Source organism: Juglans regia, chromosome 7, assembly GCF_001411555.2.
Source record: "Juglans regia cultivar Chandler chromosome 7, Walnut 2.0, whole genome shotgun sequence".
Classification (NCBI taxonomy): domain Eukaryota; kingdom Viridiplantae; phylum Streptophyta; class Magnoliopsida; order Fagales; family Juglandaceae; genus Juglans; species Juglans regia.
Window position 1 is genome coordinate 30,490,364 of NC_049907.1, and position 25,604 is coordinate 30,515,967.

The 25,604-nt window shown below is 36.4% G+C and overlaps 2 protein-coding genes across 3 annotated transcripts; both read right to left on the minus strand.

Annotated features, from left to right (window-relative positions):
• Positions 1 to 552: 552 nt before the first annotated feature.
• On the minus strand, positions 553 to 1,810 carry LOC108979945 (tetrapyrrole-binding protein, chloroplastic). Its single transcript, XM_018950748.2, has one exon. The coding sequence runs from the start codon at positions 1,656 to 1,658 to the stop codon at positions 861 to 863; it is 798 nt and encodes a 265-aa protein (XP_018806293.1). The 5' UTR covers positions 1,659 to 1,810; the 3' UTR covers positions 553 to 860.
• Positions 1,811 to 19,989: 18,179 nt separating this feature from the next.
• On the minus strand, positions 19,990 to 23,639 carry LOC108979922. Of its 2 annotated transcripts, XM_035692701.1 has the most exons (4): positions 23,416 to 23,639; positions 21,347 to 21,839; positions 20,699 to 21,167; positions 19,990 to 20,581 (listed from the first exon to the last, which is right to left on the minus strand). In XM_035692701.1, coding segments are annotated over exons 2-4 (624 nt in total). In that variant the 5' UTR covers positions 21,349 to 21,839; positions 23,416 to 23,639; the 3' UTR covers positions 19,990 to 20,428. The 2 variants fall into 2 exon arrangements, with proteins under 2 accessions (XP_035548594.1, XP_018806269.1); XM_018950724.2 differs by lacking the exon at positions 21,347 to 21,839.
• Between the last annotated feature and the right edge of the window lie 1,965 nt (positions 23,640 to 25,604).

Sequence of the window (25,604 nt, forward strand, 5' to 3'; positions counted from 1 at the left end):
TATCACACTTTTTTACATTTACCTATTCCATTTAAATTCAATCTCCACATTGGATTAACCATTCACTATCCATATAATAATAAAATATTATTAAATTAATAATTTTTTTATTTAATTTATTTGTATCATATTTTATAATTCTACCAATTTAATATTAATAATAATTTAATATTCTAGTTGGAGTGAGAAATTATTATTTTAATATTTAGTAAACTAATTGTTGTTCTCTATATTTGACTAATCAATGTAATATAAATTCAAATTATTTTAGAGATGGCTAATCTAATATAGAATCTTTTTGATATAAATTATTTAAATTTTAACTAATCTTTTTATTTGACTAAATTAATGAAGGTGCTCTTACAAATATAACAATTTTTTATTTAACAACATAAAAATATCTCCATCAACACGTGTCAAGAAAACTAAAAAACAAAAAGACTCGAAACAAAAAGAAACCCATTCATTGCACGAGAAATATTAGTCACTGCCAACAGCGAAAACAACGAAGGGGCAGGCTTTTGCTTTGTCGTCATCCCCAGAAAATAAACGTATATGTTAACAAGTTCATTCTCTCCCATTGGGCACATTCTTCAACATCACGTTCGTTATTACTTTATTATACATTAAAACTAAAGAAAAAGACAACTGAACAAGTCGCTGTGTTTTCATTACGAGACGATGAAAGGAAAAAAAAAAAAGAAAAAAAAAAGGGAAACGGTGAAAAATGAAAAGGGAATCGCTGGAAGAAAATTAAAAATCAGACAAAGAAATATAGTTTTTAATACATAATGTGATGCCACTGATATTTTTGCTGTGTCTGTGGTGGATATGGCCGCTCGCATGGGCATTGACTGATCTCAAAAGCTGTAGTCTGGTTCAGAAAGTCTCTTGGTCAATGGTTTGGTCCCCTCTCTCAACCCCTTCAACCCGCCATTATCGCTACTCTTTTCTTCAAATACCTTATCTCCTTGATGTTTATCCTCTTCTTGTATGCCCTCGAAAGCAGGATGGTTGAGAATGCTATTAAGCAGCTGCGTCCCTCTCAGAGCATTTGTTAGTGGCAGATGACCCTCTGGTGTATCATCGTTCAGCTCCCAAATGAACTCTGTGGGAAAAGACCTGTAATTGTACTGCTCAACCTCCGTGTCAAGCTTCTTCATCCACCCAGCCTTGAGGAAAAACTTGGAGAAATCTCTATCTGCTTTCTCAAATATTCTCTTCTGGACGCTGTACCCGAACTTGTTATCGCTGTGTTGTCTCCAAAGGTCATCAATGGTTTTGAGGTCTGTTTCTGAGATGAACTGGACCTCTGAGAAGAACACGTAGCCACGTTTCTGGGCGGGCTCGCCTGCCAGAACGATGAGGAGGCGGCGGGTTTCTTCGTCGGCTTGCCGGAACTTCTTCTCGGAGAGGTGTTCTCGGAGGAGGTCGAAAGAGATTGCTTGGGAGGTGGAGGGCGTGGAGGTGGTGGGGGATAGAGAAAAGGGTACGAAGGAGGAAGAGGAGAGAAAGTAATGGGAGAGAGAAGTAGTGGTGGTGGTGGGATTGAGGAAGAGAGAGGAGGAGAAGGTCGTGGAAGGAGGATTAATGTCTGTGATATGGCGTTTGAGGAGAGAATGGCGATGGTAGAGAGATTGAAGAGAGTTGGTGGCCATTTGGGCTGATCTCTCTTGAGAGAGAGAGAGAGAGAGAGAGAGATGGAGAAGAAGAAGGAATACGATGAGGTGAAGTGTGTTGAATCAAAGTGTGAAGATAAGATATGAATGAAGAGAGCTGTACAAAAGCTCATCGGGAGAAATACCAAGTTGCATTTTGATTGGCTACATTTGGGTGAGGATGCATACCCTCTCTCTCTTTCTCTCTCTATCTCTATCTTTCTAAATATTAAGCTTTTCAATTAAATTGAAGCTATATTGCCAAGATACTCAGAGAAAGGGGTGGCAGGCAAGATAATCACAGGCTTATTATTATCTTTTATTTTTTTAAATATTTTTTTAACATTTTTAATTATTAAAAAAAATTAAAAAAATATATAATTTCACTAATAATATCTTTAATTATTAAATAAAAAAATTTTAAAAAATTAAAATAAATAGTAAAAAATAGTAAGCTGACAACAAAAGTGAAATAATCATATCACCTTTAAAATTGAATAAAATAAAGTATATGTATGTGATAGGATAGTAGTTTCTCAATTACTAAACGTAACTTTTCTTAAAATCACATTGTTCCTTATTGTGCTATTCAATTTTACTTTTTACTCCATGAGTTGTACGATTGATCAAATTGATTCCTTCTCAAGTTTTTGTTGACATATTAATTTGACATCATGCTACATGTCAAAAACTTTTAACTTTTTTAAAAAATAAGTAAATAAATAGAGATAAAGAATAATAATTAGAATTATATGAAAATTTATCAAATATAATACTTTTACGAAAAAGTCTTAAAAAACTCTTTAAATTAGAAAATTAAACATAAAAAAAAATTAAAAGAAGATTCAACCCTCAACGGTTGGCTTTTGATAGCCCAAATCGGGTCATACAACTACAAGAGATGGCTACCATCGACCGTACATTGGATGGCCCGATCGAGGTAACCAAATACAGGATAACTAGGTCATTCATGGATAACCTAGTTCGTTTCTTGGTCATACTTGATTTGTTGATATTCTTGATGTTCAAACTTTTATTATGATGACGAATTGAGACTCATTTATGTTTGAATTTGAGTTTACTCCATTGTTATGATCAAAATTCATAAACATGTATAGTCAATAAATAAAACCTTCGGATCAATGGTTGAATCAACTCAGCTCTAAATCTGAAGAAAACATGATGCATGCTCTATACCATTGCTCACTCTTACAAGAGAGCTGGAAGAAAGTTCTTCTTGACCTACAAATTGGTGAGCCCGATACACAGTTTGTGGATTTTTCTAGACAAATACAAGGGAGTAAAAAGGAGGACTTGGAGTTAGTGTTCCTGACTGCATGGAGTTGCTAGTATAAAAGGAATCAATGGATATTTGAAGGTACTAAACACTTGTCAACAGAGAGTGTGATCAATCAAGCTCTTTCTATGCAAAAGTTGTTTAAGCAGTGTCAAGAAAAATACAAAATGGATTCCACCTCCTCAGGATGTTGTTAAACTTAATGTGGATGGGGTCATGTTTCATGAACAAGGTTTTGCAAGTGTGGGGCTGATTCTTCGAGACAACAAAGGAGCAGTACTTATGGCAGCTAGAGAAAAGGAAGTGGCAGGGCATTAATGATTCATTTGAAATTAAACTGATTGCTATTCTAAGAGGGCTACTCATAAACTAGCAAGATATGCATGGAATGTCAATTCCATCAATGTTGGGTGGGGTTATGTCCCTAGTTGTATTCAACAAGTCTGTTGGGTTGATCAATATTTGTAATGTTTTTCTGATTTAATGAAAATGTTTCACATATAAAAACAAAAATGTTTCCATTTGTTAACTTTAAATTTAAAAATTAAAAATAAAATTCTTTAAGGGAATAGAAAATAAAAATTTTATATTTAAAAAAAAAATTAGAAAACACCCTAGAAAAGCCACTTAAGCGGCTGCAACCCTAGCCACCACATTTGGCCATGTTCTAATGACTAAGAGATGGCCAAAACTAGGCCACCCATGTGGTGATGTGTGGTAGCCCTTCCCCTCTTTTTTTTTTTTTAAAAAAAAAAAAAAATGGTTTTTTCCTTTAAAGACCAATTTTTTTGTAAAAGGACTTAGGTCCCGTTTGGTTTCACATATAGTTTCAACCCATTTTATTTTATCTCATCTAATCTAATCTCATCTCCATATCTAAATACCATTCAAATATAAATACTTTCTAATTTCCAAATTTCAAAATTTCAAATTTTAGCTTTTTCATCTAATTATTACCTAATCATTACAACTTTCTCAAACGTCCAAATAAGACACAAAAAATAATTTAATTTTTTCAAATTCTAAAATAAATGGTCAACAAAGATAGAAAGGAGATGCTTTACCTAGGCATCTTAAAGAAAATGGGGTGTTTGACCAAAATTTCCAAAACACATATAATTTAAAATTAAATGGTCAGCGAAGAGAATAGACAAAGATGTTTGCGCATGGTGAAAGAAATAAAGAGGAAGAAGTGGAAAAAAAAAAATGAAGTGGGGTTTATATGCTAGTAGTAGTGAGTGGAAAACACTTTGGCTGTTATAATGGATTTTTAGTTGGCTGTTGGCCGCTTCTAGGCTGCCAAGTCCGCTTCTTTTTCATTATTATTATTATTATTAAAATTAAAATTAAAAGTTTTAAATCTAATATGTTAAATAAAAACTTTTCCATGTGACTCACGTCCCATGTCAACTTTTTCTATTAAAAGACTAAACAAAGTCATAATGGATGAATTATTTTGACATGACCCCCCCCCCCTCCCCCCAAATGCGGATCTTTCAACCCACCACCCGTACTTTGCCGGACCACACTCCAGATAGACAAACACATAGATTCCACAAAGACCCAATTTCAGATTTTCAAATCCAAATCCCAAAATGTAAATCAAACTTCAATGCTAAATCTAACTAGGAATTTAAAAATAAAAAAAATAGTTATGCAGTGAAAAACATCTTACCCATAACCACGTCTTGGTCGTGGGTCTTTGGTTGTGGGGTTTTGCAAGCCAGGGCCATGGCTTGGTCCTAGGTCTCTAAACTCCCATAACACCACCCATGGCCAAGTCGTTGTCGTGGGTTGTAGTCTATAGAGACTGATAGCCATAATCGTAAATCTCTCAGCTACAACCATCTCGAGTGATCCACCGCCATGGGTCTACAAGAAGAAGTCTGGAAGAAGGAGGAGCAAGATGAGAAGGATATAGGAGACTTGGCTGCTGGAAGAGACGAACAAGAAGCGGAAGTGAGCAGAGGGAGACTTGGGAGAGAAAAGAAATGAGGGTCAAACTAGGGTTTTTTCGCTATATAGGATGAGGGAAGTAGGCTGGTTATATATAGGCAGATGGGTGCCCATGCCCTTCCCTACCTATTTTTATGTTGAGAACTGCTAGCTGCAGTCCGTAAAGGCAATCCCCGCATACACTATTGTTTTTCTTTTGTCCATATCATCTAGGTCGAATGACCAAAATGAGCCTTTTAGTACTTTGACGAAGAGAATTCACAATTCAAAACAGGAATCGTTTTGCCGCTGCCCAGCCCTACGCCTTCCAGATTTTTTTGTCACATTTGACTTTCAGCATTGTCCTCATCTCCTCCACCATTGGTCCACCGGTGTTGTGCTCAACTCCTCCACCACCATCAGCTGGTAACGTCGACCCATCTCCTCCACCATGATGCCGCCTGCTTGCCACCCCTCATTTCTCTTTCTTATTTGGTAATATTTGATTGAACAAAATGAACATGAAATGGTGGTTGATGGCTTGAAGGCTGGATCTTTAATTCCCAACTGTCAAATACATTTAATTATGGCGAAGTAAAAACTTGCACTCAAATCAGGGGAGGAAATGTTATTCATAATTAGGTGAGTAAAAGAACCAATGTCCCAATATATTGGCGTGAAAATTACTCTCCTGAAAGAAAGGACATATATGAATGTGTGTGTGTGAGGATTATAGTACACATTGACTTCCCTTGGGGGCAAGTCCCACAAATTCCAGGATCCTGACCTGCAAAAGTGAAAAACTCAAGACTGATCTAATGATCAATCGCCCTTTCCAAAGTTGAATGAGAGAAAATTCTTGCAAATTCAGACATGTGATAGGGACAGCGCTGTAGCAACCCTTTGGCACAAAGGAAGGGGATGACGCATGAGTGGGTGAAATTAGGGCTCGGTATCGGAGATGGACGACGAAGCTCAGGAGGAAGGGAAAGGGGGGAGTTCAATCTCAGGAGGAAGGGGGAGCAGTCTCTCACGAAGGGAAAAGGGGGATGGAAGGGGAAGGAGAAGGGGGAAAGAAGAGTTTCAGCTTTTCAAACTCAAAGTACTGAGACGCCGTCGTGCTGAACCTAAATGAAACGGGGAGTTTTTGCCGCATTGGGAGTGCGCTTCAGTCCCCGACTGCAACAAGAATTTCTCTCTAAAGTTTTAAGGTTTTTATTCGCCAATTTGGCTGGTAATACCAGGCGGGAAGTCTGTTCGATAGCCTGTGGTGCGAGTAGGTGGGCCGGGTATGGGAGCCCGCCCACCAAGCCAAGTTCTCATCATGGATTGTATGCATAGCTCTTTTGTCGACTAAGCTTTATTGCCATGTGTCTTTCCTTATTCTTCAGACTCAGAATCAGTTATTGGGCAACCAATGTGTTCTAACCAAACACATCTCAATATAATGGTGATCCACATATCCTTTGCATATAGTGTTTCATACAGGGCCATTCCAATAATGGATTAATAATTTTTGTAGGTGAACTCAACAAGCAGTAGATGATCATATCAATCTTTCTATATAATTTTTGTAGGTGAGAACTCAACAAGTAGTAAATAATTGTCAATCTTTCTATATATCTCATATTATTGATGGAAATAAAGTGGACACTCTTCGTTAACTGATCAGTAATCACCCAAACTAGGTTTTGTCCATTGTTACTTTATTAGACTAATTATAGAATCTATTGCTATGTCCCATTTTCATTATGGAATCAGTAGAGATTGTAGCATACTTTCCGCACGTTGATGTTTAACCTTAAGCAATTGATAAGTGGATCACTTACTCAGGTACACTACTATATCTCTCTTCAAGTCTCCACACCAATAGTTATACTTTAGATCGTTATATATCTTGGTTCTCCTTAGATGGATTGTATAAGGACAAAATGAGCTTCCTTATCATATATCAACAATCTTTCTCATGTGACCCAAACGTGTTCAAGTTCTTTCTCCTTTGCCTTCTCTATCAACTCAACAATGTTGGGGTCAGTTTTCTACAAATCTATAATATTGAAAACACTGGCAGGTCTTACCTCTTGAGCGTCCATTAGTATCTCTTCCATGGTTGGCACCTTTTCTATCCTCAATTTGCTTGATTTCACTGATCCAGCTTTCCATGTCCACCAGTAAGTCACCATCTCTACCTACACTTTTATACTTAATGCATCTACTGCCACTTTTACCTTTCTTGGGTGGTATTTGATCTCGTACTAGTGGTCGTTAATTATCTCTAGCCATCGTCTTTGTCTCATTCAAAATTTTCTGATTGGAGAGGTACTTCAAACTCTTGTGATGTGAGTACACTTCACAACTTTATTCTTATAAATAATTACATATCTTTTTGGATGTAAGCCTAAGAGCGCAACTTGAAATTCTAATGAATCTAACCCCCTAAACCATCCTTTCATAGGGTGGGTGCAAGTGGATTTTATGTGAGGGTGAATGTGTGTGCATAGAGGGAATTAGATGAAAATTTGTCTGGGATAGATACCATCCCAAATTTAACCAAGTTGCATTCTTTGGTTGGCAACATCTTTAAAAAGCATGTTCGTCATTGCATCAACTTTCCTATACAACTCTAAGTAGTTCAAACAAACAAAAAAAAGAGAAAAAGACTTGTCTAGCAAAAACCTGAAACATCCTGCTACTTTATAGAAGTGACAACGATCAATGGGGGAGAAAATTCAATTAGAATTTTCACTCTTTTCTTTTTCATTCTAATATTAGAGCTTATTCAACAATGATATAAGTATTTATGTGGTGCCTCTAACCTCGTTTAGGATTTGACGGAGAACTGTGGCGCCGAGAATGTGCTCCACACAGGTCACACCCCTCCCCTTGTGAATACTTATGTCTGCTCATAAGCTCGACACATGAGTGTGAAATTATTCATGGAAAAAAGGTAATAAGTAGGATATGAATTGGACCTACATATTTAGTACTAGAGATATCAATAGTCACCAAAATCAATGTCATAAATATCCATAAGTCACTAGATCTCAAACGTAACCAAAGTTATTACACCCCAACATGGGCACCAAGATATTTTAAAACATGACAACTAATTTATCTACAAAATCTTTGTCCAAATGGATATAGGTCCTCGTCTCACTTTGTGGGTTAAGATGGGTCCTCCTGCTCATATCCTCCCCCAAAGCATACATCTACATTAAAGTCTACGGTTCCAATGAGCGAAACCAGTGTGATACTACCATGGTGAGATTTCAAAAAATCTCTGCAAGTAAGAACCGTGATGATAAATATAACATATGTGATGATAATAAATATGATGGAACACCTCGAGCAATAGAAAATAAATTTTATATGCATGCCTTTAGATTCAAACATGGTGAGAAAATTGAGCAACACCATTCATAACTTTAAAGCCTTTAAGAAATCGAAAACAAAATATCGTACGTAAACGAGTCATGAAAATCTCAAGCAATTATAACTAATACAACTTCAATACAGTAAGACGTCTCTTGAGCACCCCATTCTTAACATAAATCCAAAGCTCATAAATCCTAGAACCCTAGGTCCTCCCATTAACTAAAATCAACTAAGGACCCCAAGCCCTCCCATTAAGCATCCTAAAACATTCTTTTTAATGTATGCACCAGGCCTCCCCTATAATGATCATGCACACACCCTGGCTCCTTTGTCACATCACAACTAATGATCGCGTGTGAGATTTAATTACAAGAAGTGCTTGGCTTCACATACTTATCCTTGACAACAACATTCTCTAGCCTCCACCAACAAAGTGACAATGACTATGGTACGAGAGCGTTACCGTTTCATTAGAGCATGTTGAGGCGCAACATCAACCTAGGTGACATCTTCCATCATTACACACTCCTAAGTGTTCAGGGAATCTCCACTGAGATAATGCCCCATTTTGGCATGGGTTGTGAGACAAACACACCAACACACTCTCCCGTGAAAATAGTCGTCACCCCTCTTGTACATTGTAACACCCATCTCCCCAGGTTTAAGAATAAAATCACTTTTAGAAATTCTCTGGGAAGCCGGAGTGCTACTGAACTCGACTTAAAAATATTTTCATTTGTTCTAAAAGAAGTGCCAGGTACAAAGATTCCTTATAATACAATCATTATTAAATACTTAAAATCCAAAAGAGAATCTACGAAATCACTTATTTAAAATCAATAAAGTCTCATGTACTTTTCAAAATAATTTATTAAACTGAAAATCATAAAGCTAGCATAACATAAACTATATAGGTCTTTGTCTTGCCTCCCTGGGCCAAGTCCTATCCTGCAGCTCCATCCTCATACATACGAAAGCCTTTTTGTATGTAGGTTTAAGACGTAAAAATATACAAAAATGAGTTGAATACTCAATAAACAACACATCATACAGTAAACATAATAAACATAGAATTTCTTGAGAAAAAAATAATCATACATACATACGTAAATAATATCAACATGAACTTATCTTTCACTTATCATAGGCCGGTACCCACTGTTAACCCCCGTGAGTTAGGTTTAGCGCATCTAAGTAGATTCTGATTCCACCCGTACCTATGGATTATGAAATCCATACATGGAAGGCACACTGAGTACACTACCAACATATGCAACCTGGCAATGCAATATGCCCATAACATCTGGTACCTTCTTCATATCATAACATAGGCCGTTATGTATCTTATCATTCATACTTCATCATAATCATACTTGCATACTTGTCATAGCATAGATTTCAAGTGAAATCGCATATTTCATAAAATATCATGATACATGTTTCTTCACATAAAATCATGATTTTTCATAAATATCTTAATGCATAAATCTTCATCTAAAATCATGCATAACTTTTCATAAATATTTTAATGCATAACTCTCACATAAAATATGACTTTTCATAAATATTTTGATACATAATTCTTCTCGTAAAATCATAAATTTTCATAATTTTATCATGACTTGGATACATAAAAATGAGCTTCCAATGGAGGGCGTACATGCAAATATTTTTATAAAAGACATGTTGTTTACTGTACATACATGTAAGGGTATGATCATGCTCCTTACCTCGTAGCATTAATCTAATATTTTTGGCATGAAATCAATCATGTGAACTAGAAGGAGAGAGAAAACATAAGGGATGTTGGTGGACTAAAGGTGCTCTGCGTGATTTTGGGTAAGCAGAAACTACACTAGGGCTTGAAGAGGAATGAGATACACATAAAGTGCATGGAGTTGAGCGTATATATAAGGAGTCAGTTTAAGAGTTTTAATGTGAAGATGATTTGTAGAATTGTAAAAAAAATTTTTTGGGGCATGAATCCTAGTGGAAGGTGGAGACGTGCACGACTTAGAGTTTGAGAAGGTAGTCGGTTAAAGGGTTTTAACGTGAAGATGACTTGTAGAGTAATATCCTTGTTGGAATAGGATACCGACGAGTTGGAGTTGGACTCGGTCACAATCATTCAAGAAAAAAGTTTGAATTTAAAAATATAATCTAGTAGTTCATTCAATGTAGGATTAGCAATGACTGAGACTGCGTAGGGGACTTCAATTAGTGATGATTTTAAATTGAAATAAATTTATAGTGGCCAATCTTTAAATTCTAACAAGGTCTAACTCGTTCAATAAATAATAAATAGAATTTAATCTAATTATTGAGCCTAATTAAAACTCATAATCAACCTCAATAATTTATCGCTCGTGGGCTTATCTAATATGGCCTATTAAATATAATTTAGGCCCAATAAAAATTATCAATATTCCAACCTTAGAATTATTGGGCCAGGTTGTTACATAAATATTAACATAAATCAGAGATATAATACCAAAAAGTTTTGTGGAAATTCAAGTAAAATACATGGGAAAGCTTTTTCATAAACATAAGTAGGAAATGTTATGAAAAATGCTTAAACAACATTTGAGTGAACATTGTATGAGCAAAATCATATGCAAATCAGAGTTGTAGCATGAGGGAATACTAGATAACAAGGAACCTTCTTAACATGTATGTAAGACACACATTTTTTGTAGTCATTCAGACATTTTGTAAACATCATCATGGCAGATACTTACTTGTTTAGTGAAGAATTTTCCTAAGCTTGGTCATTGTCGGGTTGTTTTTAGTCTGATGTTGACCTCTAGCATCCAAGTGCATGTTTGAGCTTTAATTTTAGGAAGTTAGGGAGGGGGAGAGAGAGAGAGAGTTCTGAGTCTTCGAAAGTAAGGACAGTGGGTAAAAGTGACGATCAGTGAGGTGAATAAAAAGGGAAAAGAATTCTTCATGGGTTCTTTGTAGCTTGCTAGGAGATTGGTCCATTGGTTGGCAAATTTCTGACTGTTCAAGTGTACATTGGATTGGGATGGTGGTAAAATCCGTAATGATTTACTCAGCCGAAGTTCAGGAGCACAACCAATGAGTGATGGGTTCTCCAAACGAAGTTGGTCTCATAGTCTGCTGTGGGTGAATGTTGTCCACATTGCGATCAGAACTGCTACAGGTACCCGCCATGGGGTACCTTTTGAGTAATCGGCTGACGTCAGTCGATATTATTTAAAAGAAAAAAAAACTCGATTTCAGACAGATGAAAATGCCCTCACGAGCGCCAAAACCATATCAAAATCAAAATATACCCCAGTGTGTTGTGAAGAACGAAGGTCTACTTGCTGGTACTTGCCATCGTCTAGTTGAACCAACCCCCATCATGGCATCGAACCCATCCCAGAAGAAACTGCATCGCTGTGCCGTCGAACCCACATCGCGCCGTCGAACCCTCATCTGCACTGGTGGTCGATTTCTGTGTTAGAGAGAGTGCCGTCATGGGTCTTCCCACAGTTTGATTCTATTTTCCTCTCTTTTATGCTTCTATTTTTCTATATCTTTGATTCTTTGAATAAAAGGTAGACCAAGGTTTGATTGTATTTTCCATTCGTAATTTTCTTTTTCCGCCTTTTGGCCGTGGGTTTTGTTCCCACTGCAGTTCTTTTTCCCACTGAAATGCAAGCAAAAATTTGAAAGTTCACATTAAAGTGAGAGGGGACAAACAATTTTTGCACCTAGACTGTAAAGTAAAAGCGAGAGCCACATTTTATTTTGTTTTATTTGTGATGTTTTGCACATACAAGCTAGTGCTTTTGAGCTAAGTAAAAGGATGCATATAAATATTTCATGTTGATTTGGAGAGCAAGAAAGCAAACACAGCAACGCAGCAGGTAAGTTTGTTAATAGACCTTGAATTTCATTAAATTGAACTACGAGCTCATGATTCACCACCACATCAGCCTATCTGAAAGATCTTTAAAAAGTTAATCGAAAAATAATTCTATCTGATCATCAAGCCCTGCACAGCCTGTGAATTGTCTTCAACGACCCTGTTAGCTTGAATGGTGCTGATAACATTTGCAATATTAGCTTGCAAATAGAAACAAGTAATGAAATTAATTGTCATATGCATTTATAAAAGAAAATATATAAGGATAGAATGACCATCCAGTCAACATGAAAACCAAGTGTCTCACATGATTCACTCCAGCAGAGCAAACACAAGACCTTCAAAATTGTTTCTACTTAATGACAAATTATAAAATTTCTCCAAGATAAATATGATTTTTCTTTATTAAACAGACATCAAATTGACATTTAATAGAGAACATCAAATCAGAAGCAAACTTCTTTCCCTTGTACAACAATTAAATAACATACTGAGCATATCTATTTGAAAGAAAGCAGGGGCGATATTTTTACCCGCCATGTTCCAAAAGCAACAAAACATTTTCGAGTACTAGAGATATTTTTAATGTCTTGGAATCATGGAATCATGGTATTCAAGAAATGATTTGGTTGCTTAATGGAAGCATAAGAAAGTTTTGTTTATTTTAGAGTTTTCATTCAGGATGGACTACTTGTATGGCCAATTTTAATTCCTCTTGTGGAATCATGCAGTTCATCCCCGATACAGCATGGAAAAATGAGAAGAACACCCATCTCTGCTAATACCATCTAGCTCAAATCCCCAATTGCGGTATGTTATATTTATATTTGTAAGACTATGTTGAGTTGATATTTATTTCCAAAATACATGAATAACTTGTGTAATAGCATGTTTGGACATACCATCAACTTATCCAAACTTTGAAAATTACATGCACGGTTACTATTGTGTTCTTGTATTTTTGTTTTTATAAGTTAGCCTATTTTTTATTTTAAGTTTAATGTCATTGATTTTTCGCTCTTTTTGCAGAATGCTGGTTACCCGACTCCTCTCATGACTATAAGCTCCGCTACGACCAGAAAAGTTGACAAATGCATGGAACCATCTGACTGTAGGCATAGTGATATTCCATGTACCTCTTCTAGAGTTGTAGAAAGTAAAGAAGATACAACAAATTCACAGGAAACTGAGGATGGCATTGTCGGGACATCTCAGTTAGAGGATGTAGTTGATGGTGATACGATTGAGGAGCCAAAGTCGTGGATGGAGTTTAATTCTTTTGAAGAATTAATGAATTATTATAAGCGGTATGCTAAGAAATGTGGGTTTGGGGTGATGACAAGAAGGACTGAGAAGGAGGATGATGAGACTGTTCGATATGTCACCCTTGGTTGTGCCCGTGGTGGGAAGGCCCGGAATAGGAAATTGAATGTCGCCAGACCACATTCGACAGGAAAAAAAGAATGTAAGGTAAAGATTAATGCCTTAAAAGTTGATAGAAAGTTTCAATTGACAACAATTCATAATATCCATAACCACGGCCTCAGTCCAAATAAATCTCGCTTCTTTCAATGTAATAGAGAAGTGAGTGACTCCATAAAAAGAGTCTTAGATATCAATGATGAAGCTGGCATCCGAATGAATAAGAGTTTCGGATCTCTCGTCGTTGGCGTTGGTGGATTTGAGAACCTTCCATTTTTGGAAAAAGATTGTCGAAAATATATCGAGAAGGCAAGACATCTACGACTTGGGAAATGTGGTGCTGGAGCACTTCAAGAGTATTTTTGTATGATGCAGTACAAAAATTTGGGTTTCTTTACGCTGATGGATTTGGATGATGACGGGAGGTTAAAAAATGTCTTCTGGGCAGACCCCCGTAGTAGGGTAGCATACCAATACTTTGGTGATGTGGTCACATTCAATAGTACATACTTGACAAATAAATATGGGATGTCATTTGCACCATTTGTTGGTGTAAACCACTATGGGCAATCAATTCTGTTGGGAGCAGGATTGATTTCCAGTGAGGATACGGAGACGTTTGTGTGGTTATTCCAGACCTGGTTGAAGTGTATGGATGATATAACTCTGAAAGCTATTATCATCGATTAGGATAGAGCGATGAAAAATACATTGCTAATGTCTTTCCAGAAAGCCGACATCGACTTTGTTTGTGGCATATACTGAAAAAAGTTCTTGAAAAGCTTTCCTCCTATGCTTCCTACAAAAGTGGGATGAAAAATACATTGATGAAATGTGTTTATGACACCCAAAGTGTTGAAGAGTTTGAGAAATCTTGGGATCAGTTAATCACCACTTACAACTTGTATGAGAATGCCTGGCTGAAAAGTTTATACACTGAGTGTGAGCATTGGGTGCCGACCTTCTTGAAAGAGTGTTTTTGGGCTGGAATGAGTACAATGCAGCGTAGCGAAAGCATGGATGCTTTTTTAGACAGTTATGTTCATACTAAGACAAACTTAAAAGAGTTTGTAGACCAGTTTGATAGTGCCTTGATAAAAAATTGAGAATGAAAATAGCTCGGACTTCCACTCATTTAGCGTTACCATTCCATGCATATCTAGATCTCCAATCGAAAAAAGATTTCAAGAGTTGTACACAAATGCTAAATTTAGGGAAGTTCAGTTGCAACTTACCGGCATTATCGATCTGGATCCAGAGTTACTTAAGAGGGATGGTGCAGTAAAGACCTATCTGGTACATGATGAAGTTCGTGTGGAAGAGTTTACTAAGTTGGTTAAGTATTTTGTGGACTTTAGTCAGAAAGATGCAGATGTAAAGTGCTCATGTGGTTTATTTCAGATGAGGGGTATATTATGCAGGCACATTTTGGCCGTATTTAAATGTAACGGGATAAAATCCCAACCAGAGAAGTACATTTTAGACTGATAGAGGAAGGACATCAAAAAGAGATACACATTAATCCATAGTAGCTATGATGCAGGGGATCAGCGGCCAGATGCTAGCAAATATTCAAGTCTATTGAAAATCTATTATAAAATGATTACTTATGCAGCAAGTTCAAAAAAATATATTGAGGATGTCATACATAAGTTATATGCTATGATTGACTTATATGGTGAGAATGAAGAACCCCCATTGATGACCCTCACTGGTGCCAATGTTGGTTGTACGACAAATGAGACAACCACAGTGGGTAGTTCAAAGCAAATACTCAATCCAGTAGTTGTTAGAGGGAAAGGCAGACCCCCATCTCTCAGGAGATCATCCAGGATGGAGAAAGACATGCAGAAAGTTAAAGGAAAGACGAAAAAAGTACCAGTAAACCGGAATCGTAAAAAGGTGCACCTTATTCAATTTTAAATATACATGTTTAGGCGGGTTATTTTATTAATGCAAAATCTTACAAATGGCCAATGCTACTTGTTTATTAGAGAAATGGAGGAGATACAGCAATGCTGAACATGTGCAGAAATTTATTTGGCCCTTCAGAGATAGATATGTCCAATGTTGGTTACGTGCAAGTATATTATTTTTTTATATTTATATTTGAGTTCTTATATTTATGTATTGATTTTTGTTATTTATCATCAGCATATTCAAGACAGATCAATTAATGTAATTGGTGGAGCCCAGCTCCGAGAAACAGTGGTTGGGAGTCAAGAAAGTTTAATATTTCTGCACTTTTTAGATTCGAATAGTAACATTGACATGACACTAATATTTGCATATTAATCCTTACAGATATAATTTGATTTGGATGGATCACAACCGATGCAAATTGGGTTGGACGGATCATAATCGGTGCAAATTGGACTCCATGGATCACAACTGGTTCAACCGTGGTTGGAAGGCCCAGAGAACTAATTTACATAATATTTGCATATATAGTTTGTGTGGTTGGGTATTTAAACATTTCTGTTGAAATTAAATTGGATATGGGGCTGCTGAGCCATGTAATCACTGTATGTAAGTTGATTTTTTGTAATCACTTTTTGTAAAATGGGACCTAGATGGATTTCCAGTTTATGAGCCATGTAATTACAACTTGTAAGTTGATCTTTTGTAAGTTGTAAATGTCACTTTTTGTAAATTGACAGATTAATGCAGATTATATTTTTACACATATTCATGTCACTTTGCAAATGTCACTTTTGGTAGATTATATTTCGGTGCATCCATTTCTTGAACAGATTTCCCCCAGGTGCATTTATGAGCCATGTAATTCCATTTCTGAACAAATTTCACCCAGGTGCATTTATGAGGCATGTAATTACAACAGATTAATGCATATTATAGTCCGGTGCATCCATTTCTGGACAGATTTCACCCAGGTGCAGAAAAGAATTAGTTTCAATTCCATCGGTCTTAGTAGTATTCAGTTTGAAAGATTTGTTTTCTGATTTTTTTCAAACAAGAATAGATTCACCCAGGTAGGGAATGTGCCTACACAAGTCATTAACATAAAAATAAAAATAAAGTTCTGACTTACACTTTGAAAATATTTTGAGTGTCTTAATCTACACAATCAGACTAAGTTCTAACATCACCAACATATAAACAATTTAGATACACATAGCAACTAACTTCTAACACTAATCCTAAGTCACTTATCGACAAGACAAGTAACATGCTACAACAAATGCAAAAGCCCAATACACCCGGAGTAGTGTGCATGAACGTCTTAATTCAGCTTTGTGTACAACAAGCGCCATCTCCTTGTTCACAACCTCCTCATTTCTATGGGATAGCGCCATCTCTCTCATCTCGATCTCATCTGCTCTTTTACAGAGATCAATCTTGCTCTTTTTGATATCGTCGAGTATCTTCTTCAGCTTTTTCTTGGTTCTTAACAGTTCATTGTAAATTTCTCGAAAATTGGACTTATTGTATTTATCCCCCTCTACCCACTTGAAATACTTACAATATAGTAATCCCTAATCATTTTAAACATATTTTGGAAACATGTTAGATGCACATAATAATAAAAATTTTATTAAACATAAATGTAGTTACCTTTGTGTTGTACTTAGGACACCCTAAGAAGGGTCGTCCTGGATTTCTTGTAGTATATGAGTATCACACTTGGGCTTCAACTTCACAAAAGCATAATAGTTGGCCCATATTTCGTTTACCAAAAGATGAAGAAGAGTATGTGGTGGATGATGACATATTCTTAAATTTAATCCAATAGAGTTTTTAGAAAAATAGAACAACCAAGTGAATAATTAATCACCATTTTAGTTGCTTGCTACCATAAATACAGTAAGCAGAAAAGATTAAAAAATCATTACATCCCAACGCATATTATATTAAATATTTCATCCCACCTTAACTCAAACACAACATAGCCCCATCCCACCATTTAGAGTTGACCATATATATCATAACAACATGATCTAAGACAACAAGAAAGAAGCAGAAGCTAATTATAATATACTCATAGTATCAATTTCGGCCTTGATGTTTGGAACATGCACATAATAATATAAAATGACCAAGAAGGAATGCTTCCATTATGGACAGCTAAGCAGTTCTATAAGTATTGCATATAGAGTTCCATAAATTTAATAGAATATCAAATGCTTCAGACTACAAACTAGGGAGAATAAAGAAAAACTTTTGGACTGCATATGCAATTGTTCAAAGTCTTGCATTATTCATGTACGTCACTACAAGAAAAATGACATTTTGCAGCGCTTATTTTCGTCGCAATTGTCCATAACACTTGACTGCCTAAATATAGCCTCACATTCAACACCACATGATTACACAAGTTATTATATCGTAACCACGCTCATTTTTTATATCCTATGTGACCAAATTTATATATTAACGAAGTTCCCAGATCTATGAGTCATTTACTAAGTTCATAGATTTTTGAGACTCAAATTGTTGCGATAAGTTGGGTGAGGTATGGTTTCTGGAGATACACTATTGGTCAATAATTACTACGCACATGAGTTATGCTTATTTGTTCCAGGAAACACTCTCAGTCAATATCACAAAGGAAAATTCAGATACTATGTGAATGTTAACACAAGTCTAATAGGACTTTTCAAGGGAACACTCATCTATTCCTATACAAAACAATAAAACCCACATTTGAAAAAGGAAGAAACAGATGCTTATCAATTAGTACTAAAGTCTCCACATGCCAATTAGACTTGAAATCATTGCTACTACTAATCAAACTAAAGGGAGAAGAATAAATGAAAGGAAACAATCAAGAATAATAAAAAAAAAAAAAACAGAGTATATATCGATTAGGGTTAGGGTTAGGGTTAGGGTTTCGAATCTAAACGAATTTCAAAATCAAATGCAATTATAATCTAAATCAAGTGCTATTTCGAATCTAAAAGAATTTCAAATCTCCCTTTAGGGTTAGGGTTTTTGTTTCCAGTAAACCTCCTCATGTGTATATACCTATTCAGTGATTTTGGGAACATCGAAATCGTTGGTTGAAGAAACACTACCAATGGCTGATTCGGTTTAAGGCATGCGAAGAAGAAGATGAGATCAAGAAGATGAGAACAACCTGAACCTCCCTTCGTGATTCGTCTTCTTGCACGTCGGCGGGGCAGCTTGTTTTAGCCGAAGAAGATGACCACCCATCGTACCTCCCTGTGTGATTTGTCTTTATAGCTTGCTTGGGAAGCTTACTGTGTTCCGTGCGGGGTTCCATGGCCATGTACCTTGTTGAGGTGAAACTGAGGTGTTCAATCGAGTGAGGGAAAACAAACAAGGAGGTGGGTTTCGAGTTTCATGATCAGCCAAATCAGAAGGAAATGAAAAGGGGGGGTACCGTTTCATGAGATGATGCGAACGCCGAACACACCGTTTCACTAATGCCATGTGGAGCCACGGGTACGCGAGGGTACCCCTCCCAGGTAAAAGTAGAATTTTTGTTTGCCACAAAGTCCTTTAGGTGAAAACAAGGAACTTGTGAGGGCACCCAGCACTCCCACATTGCCTCCAGGGACTTCCAACTTTCTGGGCAATCGCCTAAACTCATATTGCGTTCTTTGCCCACCCCTTTTTGTGTTTGTGCTGCACTTTGCTTGCCCATTGTATATTCCTTACTCGTACCACATTATACACATTTGTTATTTGCTCGCCCACATTATTGTTTTTCCCCAACGGCATATTACTTACGTTACTTAACCAAATATTGCTCATTTGCCTTTGCTCGCTTGAGTCTTTACTCGCCCAGATGACGCATTTACATATTCCAATTTGCCAAGCCTTTCCTAACCCAAACTAACTTGTTCGCCCAGTAAGACTTTCCCTAACGTTCGAGGAGGCTACGAGAGTCTATGCGGCCACGCGGCAACTGCGGAAAGGGTTCCTTCTAAATTCGGACGGGCTCTCGCATTTTCTCAAGTCTTGCACAAATTCAGGAATCAGGTATACGATAGCGGAATACCATACTGGCAAAAGGTGTATTTGATTTATTTATTTATTAAAAAGCGCATAATATCTTTATAAAGACAAAATTAATGCATCAACACGTGTTTTGATGATTTTATTTATAAAAAATAAAAATTAAAGAGAGAGAGAGAGAGAGAGCCTTTTCCCTATAAAGAGAGCCTTTTTTACTCGTGCAAAAATATTGATGAGTTCTGTTTTTTATAAGTGAAAACTACATGAGTTCATTTTGGTAATAGTTTCAAATTCACTCGTAGTCCTGTAGAGAAGTCCTCAATTTTTCACCATGTATTCAATCTTAAATCGAAAAAATAAAAAATAAAGGCATCATCTATAAGTTAATACAGCAACAAATCTAAACAAGATATTCAACCGAGCTCTTTTAGGACAACTATGAAGTTGATTCCATGATGTCACGTCTTTGATATCAAATATGATAATTCATGACAATTAAAATCTTTTAAATATAAGGAGTAACTTTTCAAGATAGCCATGCATTGGGGCAATATAATGCAAATCTACATGACTAGTCTCAAAGTCAAATGAGACAAGGATACCCCACAAGGTAACCCCAAAAAAAAAAAAAAAAAAAAAACCATAAGATGGATTGATGTTACAAGCATGTCCAGAGGTTTTTCAAAAGATAGGATCATAAATTGTATGCCACTGTGCTCTAACCTAATCTCTGGTGATGTGAAAATCACGGTTTAAAAGATGGGCTAGTTCTTTGAGTTCATACACAGATCATCTAACTGCACTGATGCGTTAACAGATAGCCTTCAATTATAACGCACTACTACCTTTAGACGAAAAGATCTATAATATGCATTTGCTATACCCTGTACAACTAGTCTGGCAGTTACTCACAAGGAAAGCCTCTCAATCTTCTGCAACACGCAAATTATAGTGCCGTGCTAAGCGACGAGCAGTTCCATCAGCCATGATACTATCTACCATCTCATACTTCTTGTAATTTCCTTTAAGGGTGTCCAGCTGCTGCTTTGCAAGTTTCTCTTCTTCTTGTAGTTGTTGCTGTGTGAAGAAATTCATGTAATCAATAAAGATTAGAGGATAGGTTGCCTCCGAGACACTATCTAATAAAGAACTACAACAAAATGCCATAAATTGCATCAAACTGCCAAAACTTACCTTCTGTAAGAATGCAGCTTCAGCAGCATGTTTGTTGGTAAGACGCTTCATTTTCCTAGCTACCTCAAAATCAGGATCATTTTCTTCCAACCAACGACACTGTATCCTTCTACCAGGCTTTATTGGGCGTTCATCAAACATCTCCACTTGGGCAGGTCGCGCCCTCACTGGCCTGGGCATCCCAGATATCATAAAAGGAAATTGGCATATCTCAGATAGAACAGCTTTAGCCTGCCTCACGTTCTCCATCTCCACCAATGCACACTCTGCAATGTTCCTCGGTCCCATGTAGTTTGGAATAAACTGAACATTTTTTACGGCCCCAAACTGATTTAGAGCAGTTCTCACAACAGGTTCAGTGACTTGTGGTGAGAGGTGATCAAGATAAATCGTTCGTTTCACCTTCTCTAAAAATGCAGCATAATCTGCTTGGGCCGCTGAAGATCCCATGTAGAATAAAAAGAAAATCCTAACAATAGGTCAATTTAAAAGGTTAGACAAATTGGCCAAATTATAATATTAAATGCAAACATTTATACAAATGTATCAGTAAAAGACAGAACATATCCACCAGATAACCAACCACTCAAGTAAGAATATATTTTAAAAAAGAACCTCAACAAGTAATATTTAATATTATTGACATACATAATGCTGCAGCAATTGTACTTATCAAAAGAATTCTGCAGAAATTGTAAGCTATATATGAGAACAGAATTCTGCAGCAGTGGTTCATGACTTCTTTGATGTGGTCTACTACCGATGAGAACGGAAATATTTTTTGAAGAGGTCCCATGAGTCCCCTCTCATATGGATATTGTCTTCTAGATCAGGACTTCATGAGAGCACTCTCTCACACACTAGGATCTCCTCTTTGTTAGTTGGCTGCTGTTTGTGGTTAAGTTCTTCATTGTGGCTGTTGTTTGGTAGTTGTCCTTCCATCCTTCGTGTTGGTTCATGTTATGTTTGATATGCCTATCCAGTGGAACCTTTTCTTGGCCATGTAGTAAATTTTGTATAGCAGTATATGGGGGTATGCCCCCACTATAATGTACTTGGGATCCTTCTTTAATGAAGCTGACCTTACCCAAAGAAAAGGAAGGACCTAATGGTATACGACATGCAGACAAAAAAGGTTCGCCTACAAAATAGAAGCAGAACACAGTAGGTTCACTTTCACAAAACTTCTCAACTCATCTCATCTAATCATTACAATTTTTTCAAATTTCCACACAAAATAAAATAAACAATTCAACTTTTTCAAATCTCAAAACAAAAATAATATTAAAAATATATATTCTAACAATATTTTATTCAACTTTCAATTTTTATCTTAACTCATCTCATCTCATCTGCGAAAACAAACGAGGCCCTAGGTCTACAAAATCTACAAAATCTACAAATGAAATCTGGATGCAGCCAAGATCTCCCCTATCCCTATATGGTAACTTCTCATTCATTTTCTTCAAATGTCTTCGGTTATTTGTGTCTAAATACATACTTGTCTATACATACCCACATTTTTTTCTGATAAGTATAAACACACATATCAAAAACAAAAAGAGACTAACTTAATTGATAACTGTTGCGGAAAATGTATCATTAAAAATGAGAAACCAATCCAAGAATCCAATCAAAAACTAGGAAAGGCATTAAGTTAAGTTTAGTTTTTAATGGCTTCATGATCCCCATTTTGAAAAACTTTGTTCTCTCACTTTCCACACCAAATGCATCATTCATTGTCTGATGGCTAAAGTACAAATATCTAGACATGAGACAACTTTTATGATGAATAACTATCATGCAAAAACTAAATTTATTTAAAACCCCACTTAACCTAACTCCTTGCCGAGGGCCTGTGCACCCCCGAGATTAGTCAAGACGTTGTTCCCGGACAACCGGTGTCAATAAAAAAAACTCAATTAACCTGAGGTATTTCCACTCTTCTGCCTTTTTTGTTTTACATTCCCAAAAAAAAAAAAGTTGCTCTTCTACTACATATATAAGAAATCAAAACCCAATTGGTAAGAAAATAGAGGGATACCAAGAGCATTCACTAAGGCTTCGTTTGGAAGTTTAACTCATCTCAACTCATCATTACAATTTTTTCAAATCCCAACATAAAATATAATAAACAATTCAACTTTTTCAAATCTCAAAATAATAATAATAATAATAAATAATAATATTCTAACAATATTTTATCATTTCAATTCAACTCAACTCAACTCAGATCAATATCCAAATGCAATCTAAGGTTAGCTTAATTCAACTAGTTTCAGCAATCCAATATCTTTTCTTGTTGCTTCATTCTTCTCAATAACCAAACAGGGAAAAACCAGCAAGCAACAGAAAGATCCAGACTTTTACCCTAATCAACAACACCCTAGACTATAAAAAAGAGAAAAATCATAAACCTAACGATGATTTGACTAAAAAATTGAATAAACTAGCGAGAGGAGTGAGAGCCCGCTGAGTTTTCGTTTGAAGGGTTTTGGGTAACGACGAAGAAATAACTGGGGATGCTCTTCGGATCAGAAGAATCCCCTTCCGTCTTCCGTGTGGGAGGGCGACAGACCGCAGACGGTCAGAGTGATGGTACGGCCACTCATATCTGAGAAAGAACAAAATAGCCAATGTTCGCTGTGTGTGTGTGTGTATATATATATATATATATAGAGAGAGAGAGAGAGAGAGAGAGAGAGAGTTAAGCTTACCGTGGGCAATGGGTATGTTAGAACCTTGCTAAATATTTTCTTCCTTGCGGGTTGGTTGTATGCAGGATGACAAATGGATGAATATGGTTACGTGTGAGAGTAAATGTATGGGCACAAGCTGTTCGATAAAAAGCAGTAGAGCCACACCATTCATTGATAGAGGTCCTTCGAGGGAGGACCAACCTCCATACAGAAAATACTTCAAGCTACAAATATTCCAGATCATTCGCACTCTACCCTCCTCCTACCTATATACCATCAAGCAACTAAGGAAAATATGAAGGACATAGGCCGGACCAAACTCTAAGGCCATGGGCCAGGCCAACTCTTAAGTAATTAAAAAGAGTCCAATTAAGTCCTATAGTAAAGAAACTATTGTTGTAAATGAACTAGGACAAAGGAATATTAAGAAGCTCATCGAGCAAGCCCAAGTTAATTGGGTTCATTATAGGGTAGAGTAGAGCAGTGGAGAGCGAGACTACTGGGTGGGTGCGGTGTTAGATTGTAACAACAGACGACGTGGCTACGGCTGGGCCGTGTGTGGCTGGAAGTGGTAGCCAGAATTGTGTTGGCAGTGGTATTTCATCAGTTTGTATCATCCACCATACTCTGCTTTCCCCACCACTTCACCATTTTTTTATTTTCATTTTCGATTTTATTTCGAGCTTTACAAATTGTTTATGAAATTAAACAATTTGAAAATAAACAATTTGAAAATATAAAACATGAAAATGAAAACATAAATAAAATATCCTAATAAAATGATGGTAAAATTATGGGTGCTATCCACATCTGTTGGGGCTGGGAACCCCCTTCCTGCATCTTGCCCCCTGAATGGGCGGGGGTGGGATTTACCCCCTCGAACCCACCCCCGAACACTAGGGGCGAGGTTCCCTGTCCGGATGCCAGGGGCGGTGGCGGACACCTTATCTGTCCACCTCCCACCCTGCCCAAATGGGCCCAAGGCCCATAAGCCTAGAACATGTTTATGGGCCATTTTGGGCCCATAAATGCCATTATACAAAACTAAAAAGTTAAATTCTTATTCATGATTAAATTTAAAAAAAGTTAACATAAGATATTACAATAATACAAATTAAAAGCTTGTATTCTACTAAGTTGCAACTAATAATCCTAAGCTATTACAATAATACAAATTCATCTAAAACTATTACAAATTAATTTAAAAATATTAGAAGCTTTCATATAATTTAAATGAATAATAATAACACAATTAAATAACAAATTGTAGCAAGATTACAATGTACTCTTTCTTGTCATTTGGGGTGGTCACGGTAATGGAAATTGGAAAGTGAGTGAGCTGTGCTATGAGACTGTGAGATTATAAAACCCGAAACATTAATAGGAAAACAAATTAGAATTACAAACTAGAAACAAAAATCATAAATAAAAACATTACATAGGTATGTAAAACTGATAAACATTAAAAGTACTAACCAATATCAATATGAGATTGAGATCAAGATGGGATCTTTGGGATTAGGATTGGACATATGATAGTAAGACTATATAAAAGCTAAAAAAAAGTACAAGAAAAACAATTAGAATTACAAATATTATATAAATACAAAAAATAATTAAGAGAGAAAATATACAAACCAATAGCAATGGTGGGTCCAATACACACGAAGTCACATTGCAACCGATGTAGAACTACCCTCATGCATTGCAGTTGACACTACAAAAATTAAATTTGAAAATTTGAAATTAATACCGGTTAAATAAATATAAATAAATTAAAATAATAACAAAAGCAAATCAATGAATTAAATGCGATTACCAGATCCAGGCTGATCACCACCCTCCTCCTCGTCGACCTCCTCAAAGTCCCCCATATCTGGAATATGAATTAGAATCCCTTTTAATCCAATTATGATTACAAATAAATGTCTCTACAGTGGTTGGAGACAATGAACTCTGGAATAGATCTAAAATGTGCCCTTCGTTGCTAAGGCTGACTCTGAGGCTGCAATACTAAGCGGGATGGCCAAAATACTGCTGGCTGTCTCTCCAATGACGAGATACTTGACAACATTGGTTTTCCACCAACGGGTAAATGGGTGCAAATTCGATGCCAAGTATTTATCCAACTCTGACTAGGCCTTTGCAGCATGACGAGCCAGGGGGTCCTGCACCAACCCTTCACCCCACTCCAACCTAAGCCTTTT

Coding starts and splice junctions, on each gene's coding strand:
- LOC108979945 (XM_018950748.2), bottom strand. CDS start 1,658: ATGGCCACCAACTCTCTTCAATCTCTCTACCATCGCCATTCTCTCCTC.
- LOC108979922 (XM_035692701.1), bottom strand. Junction 20,582..20,698: donor AAGCTGCATTCTTACAGAAG/GTAAGTTTTGGC, acceptor TTCTTCACACAG/CAACAACTACAAGAAGAAGA.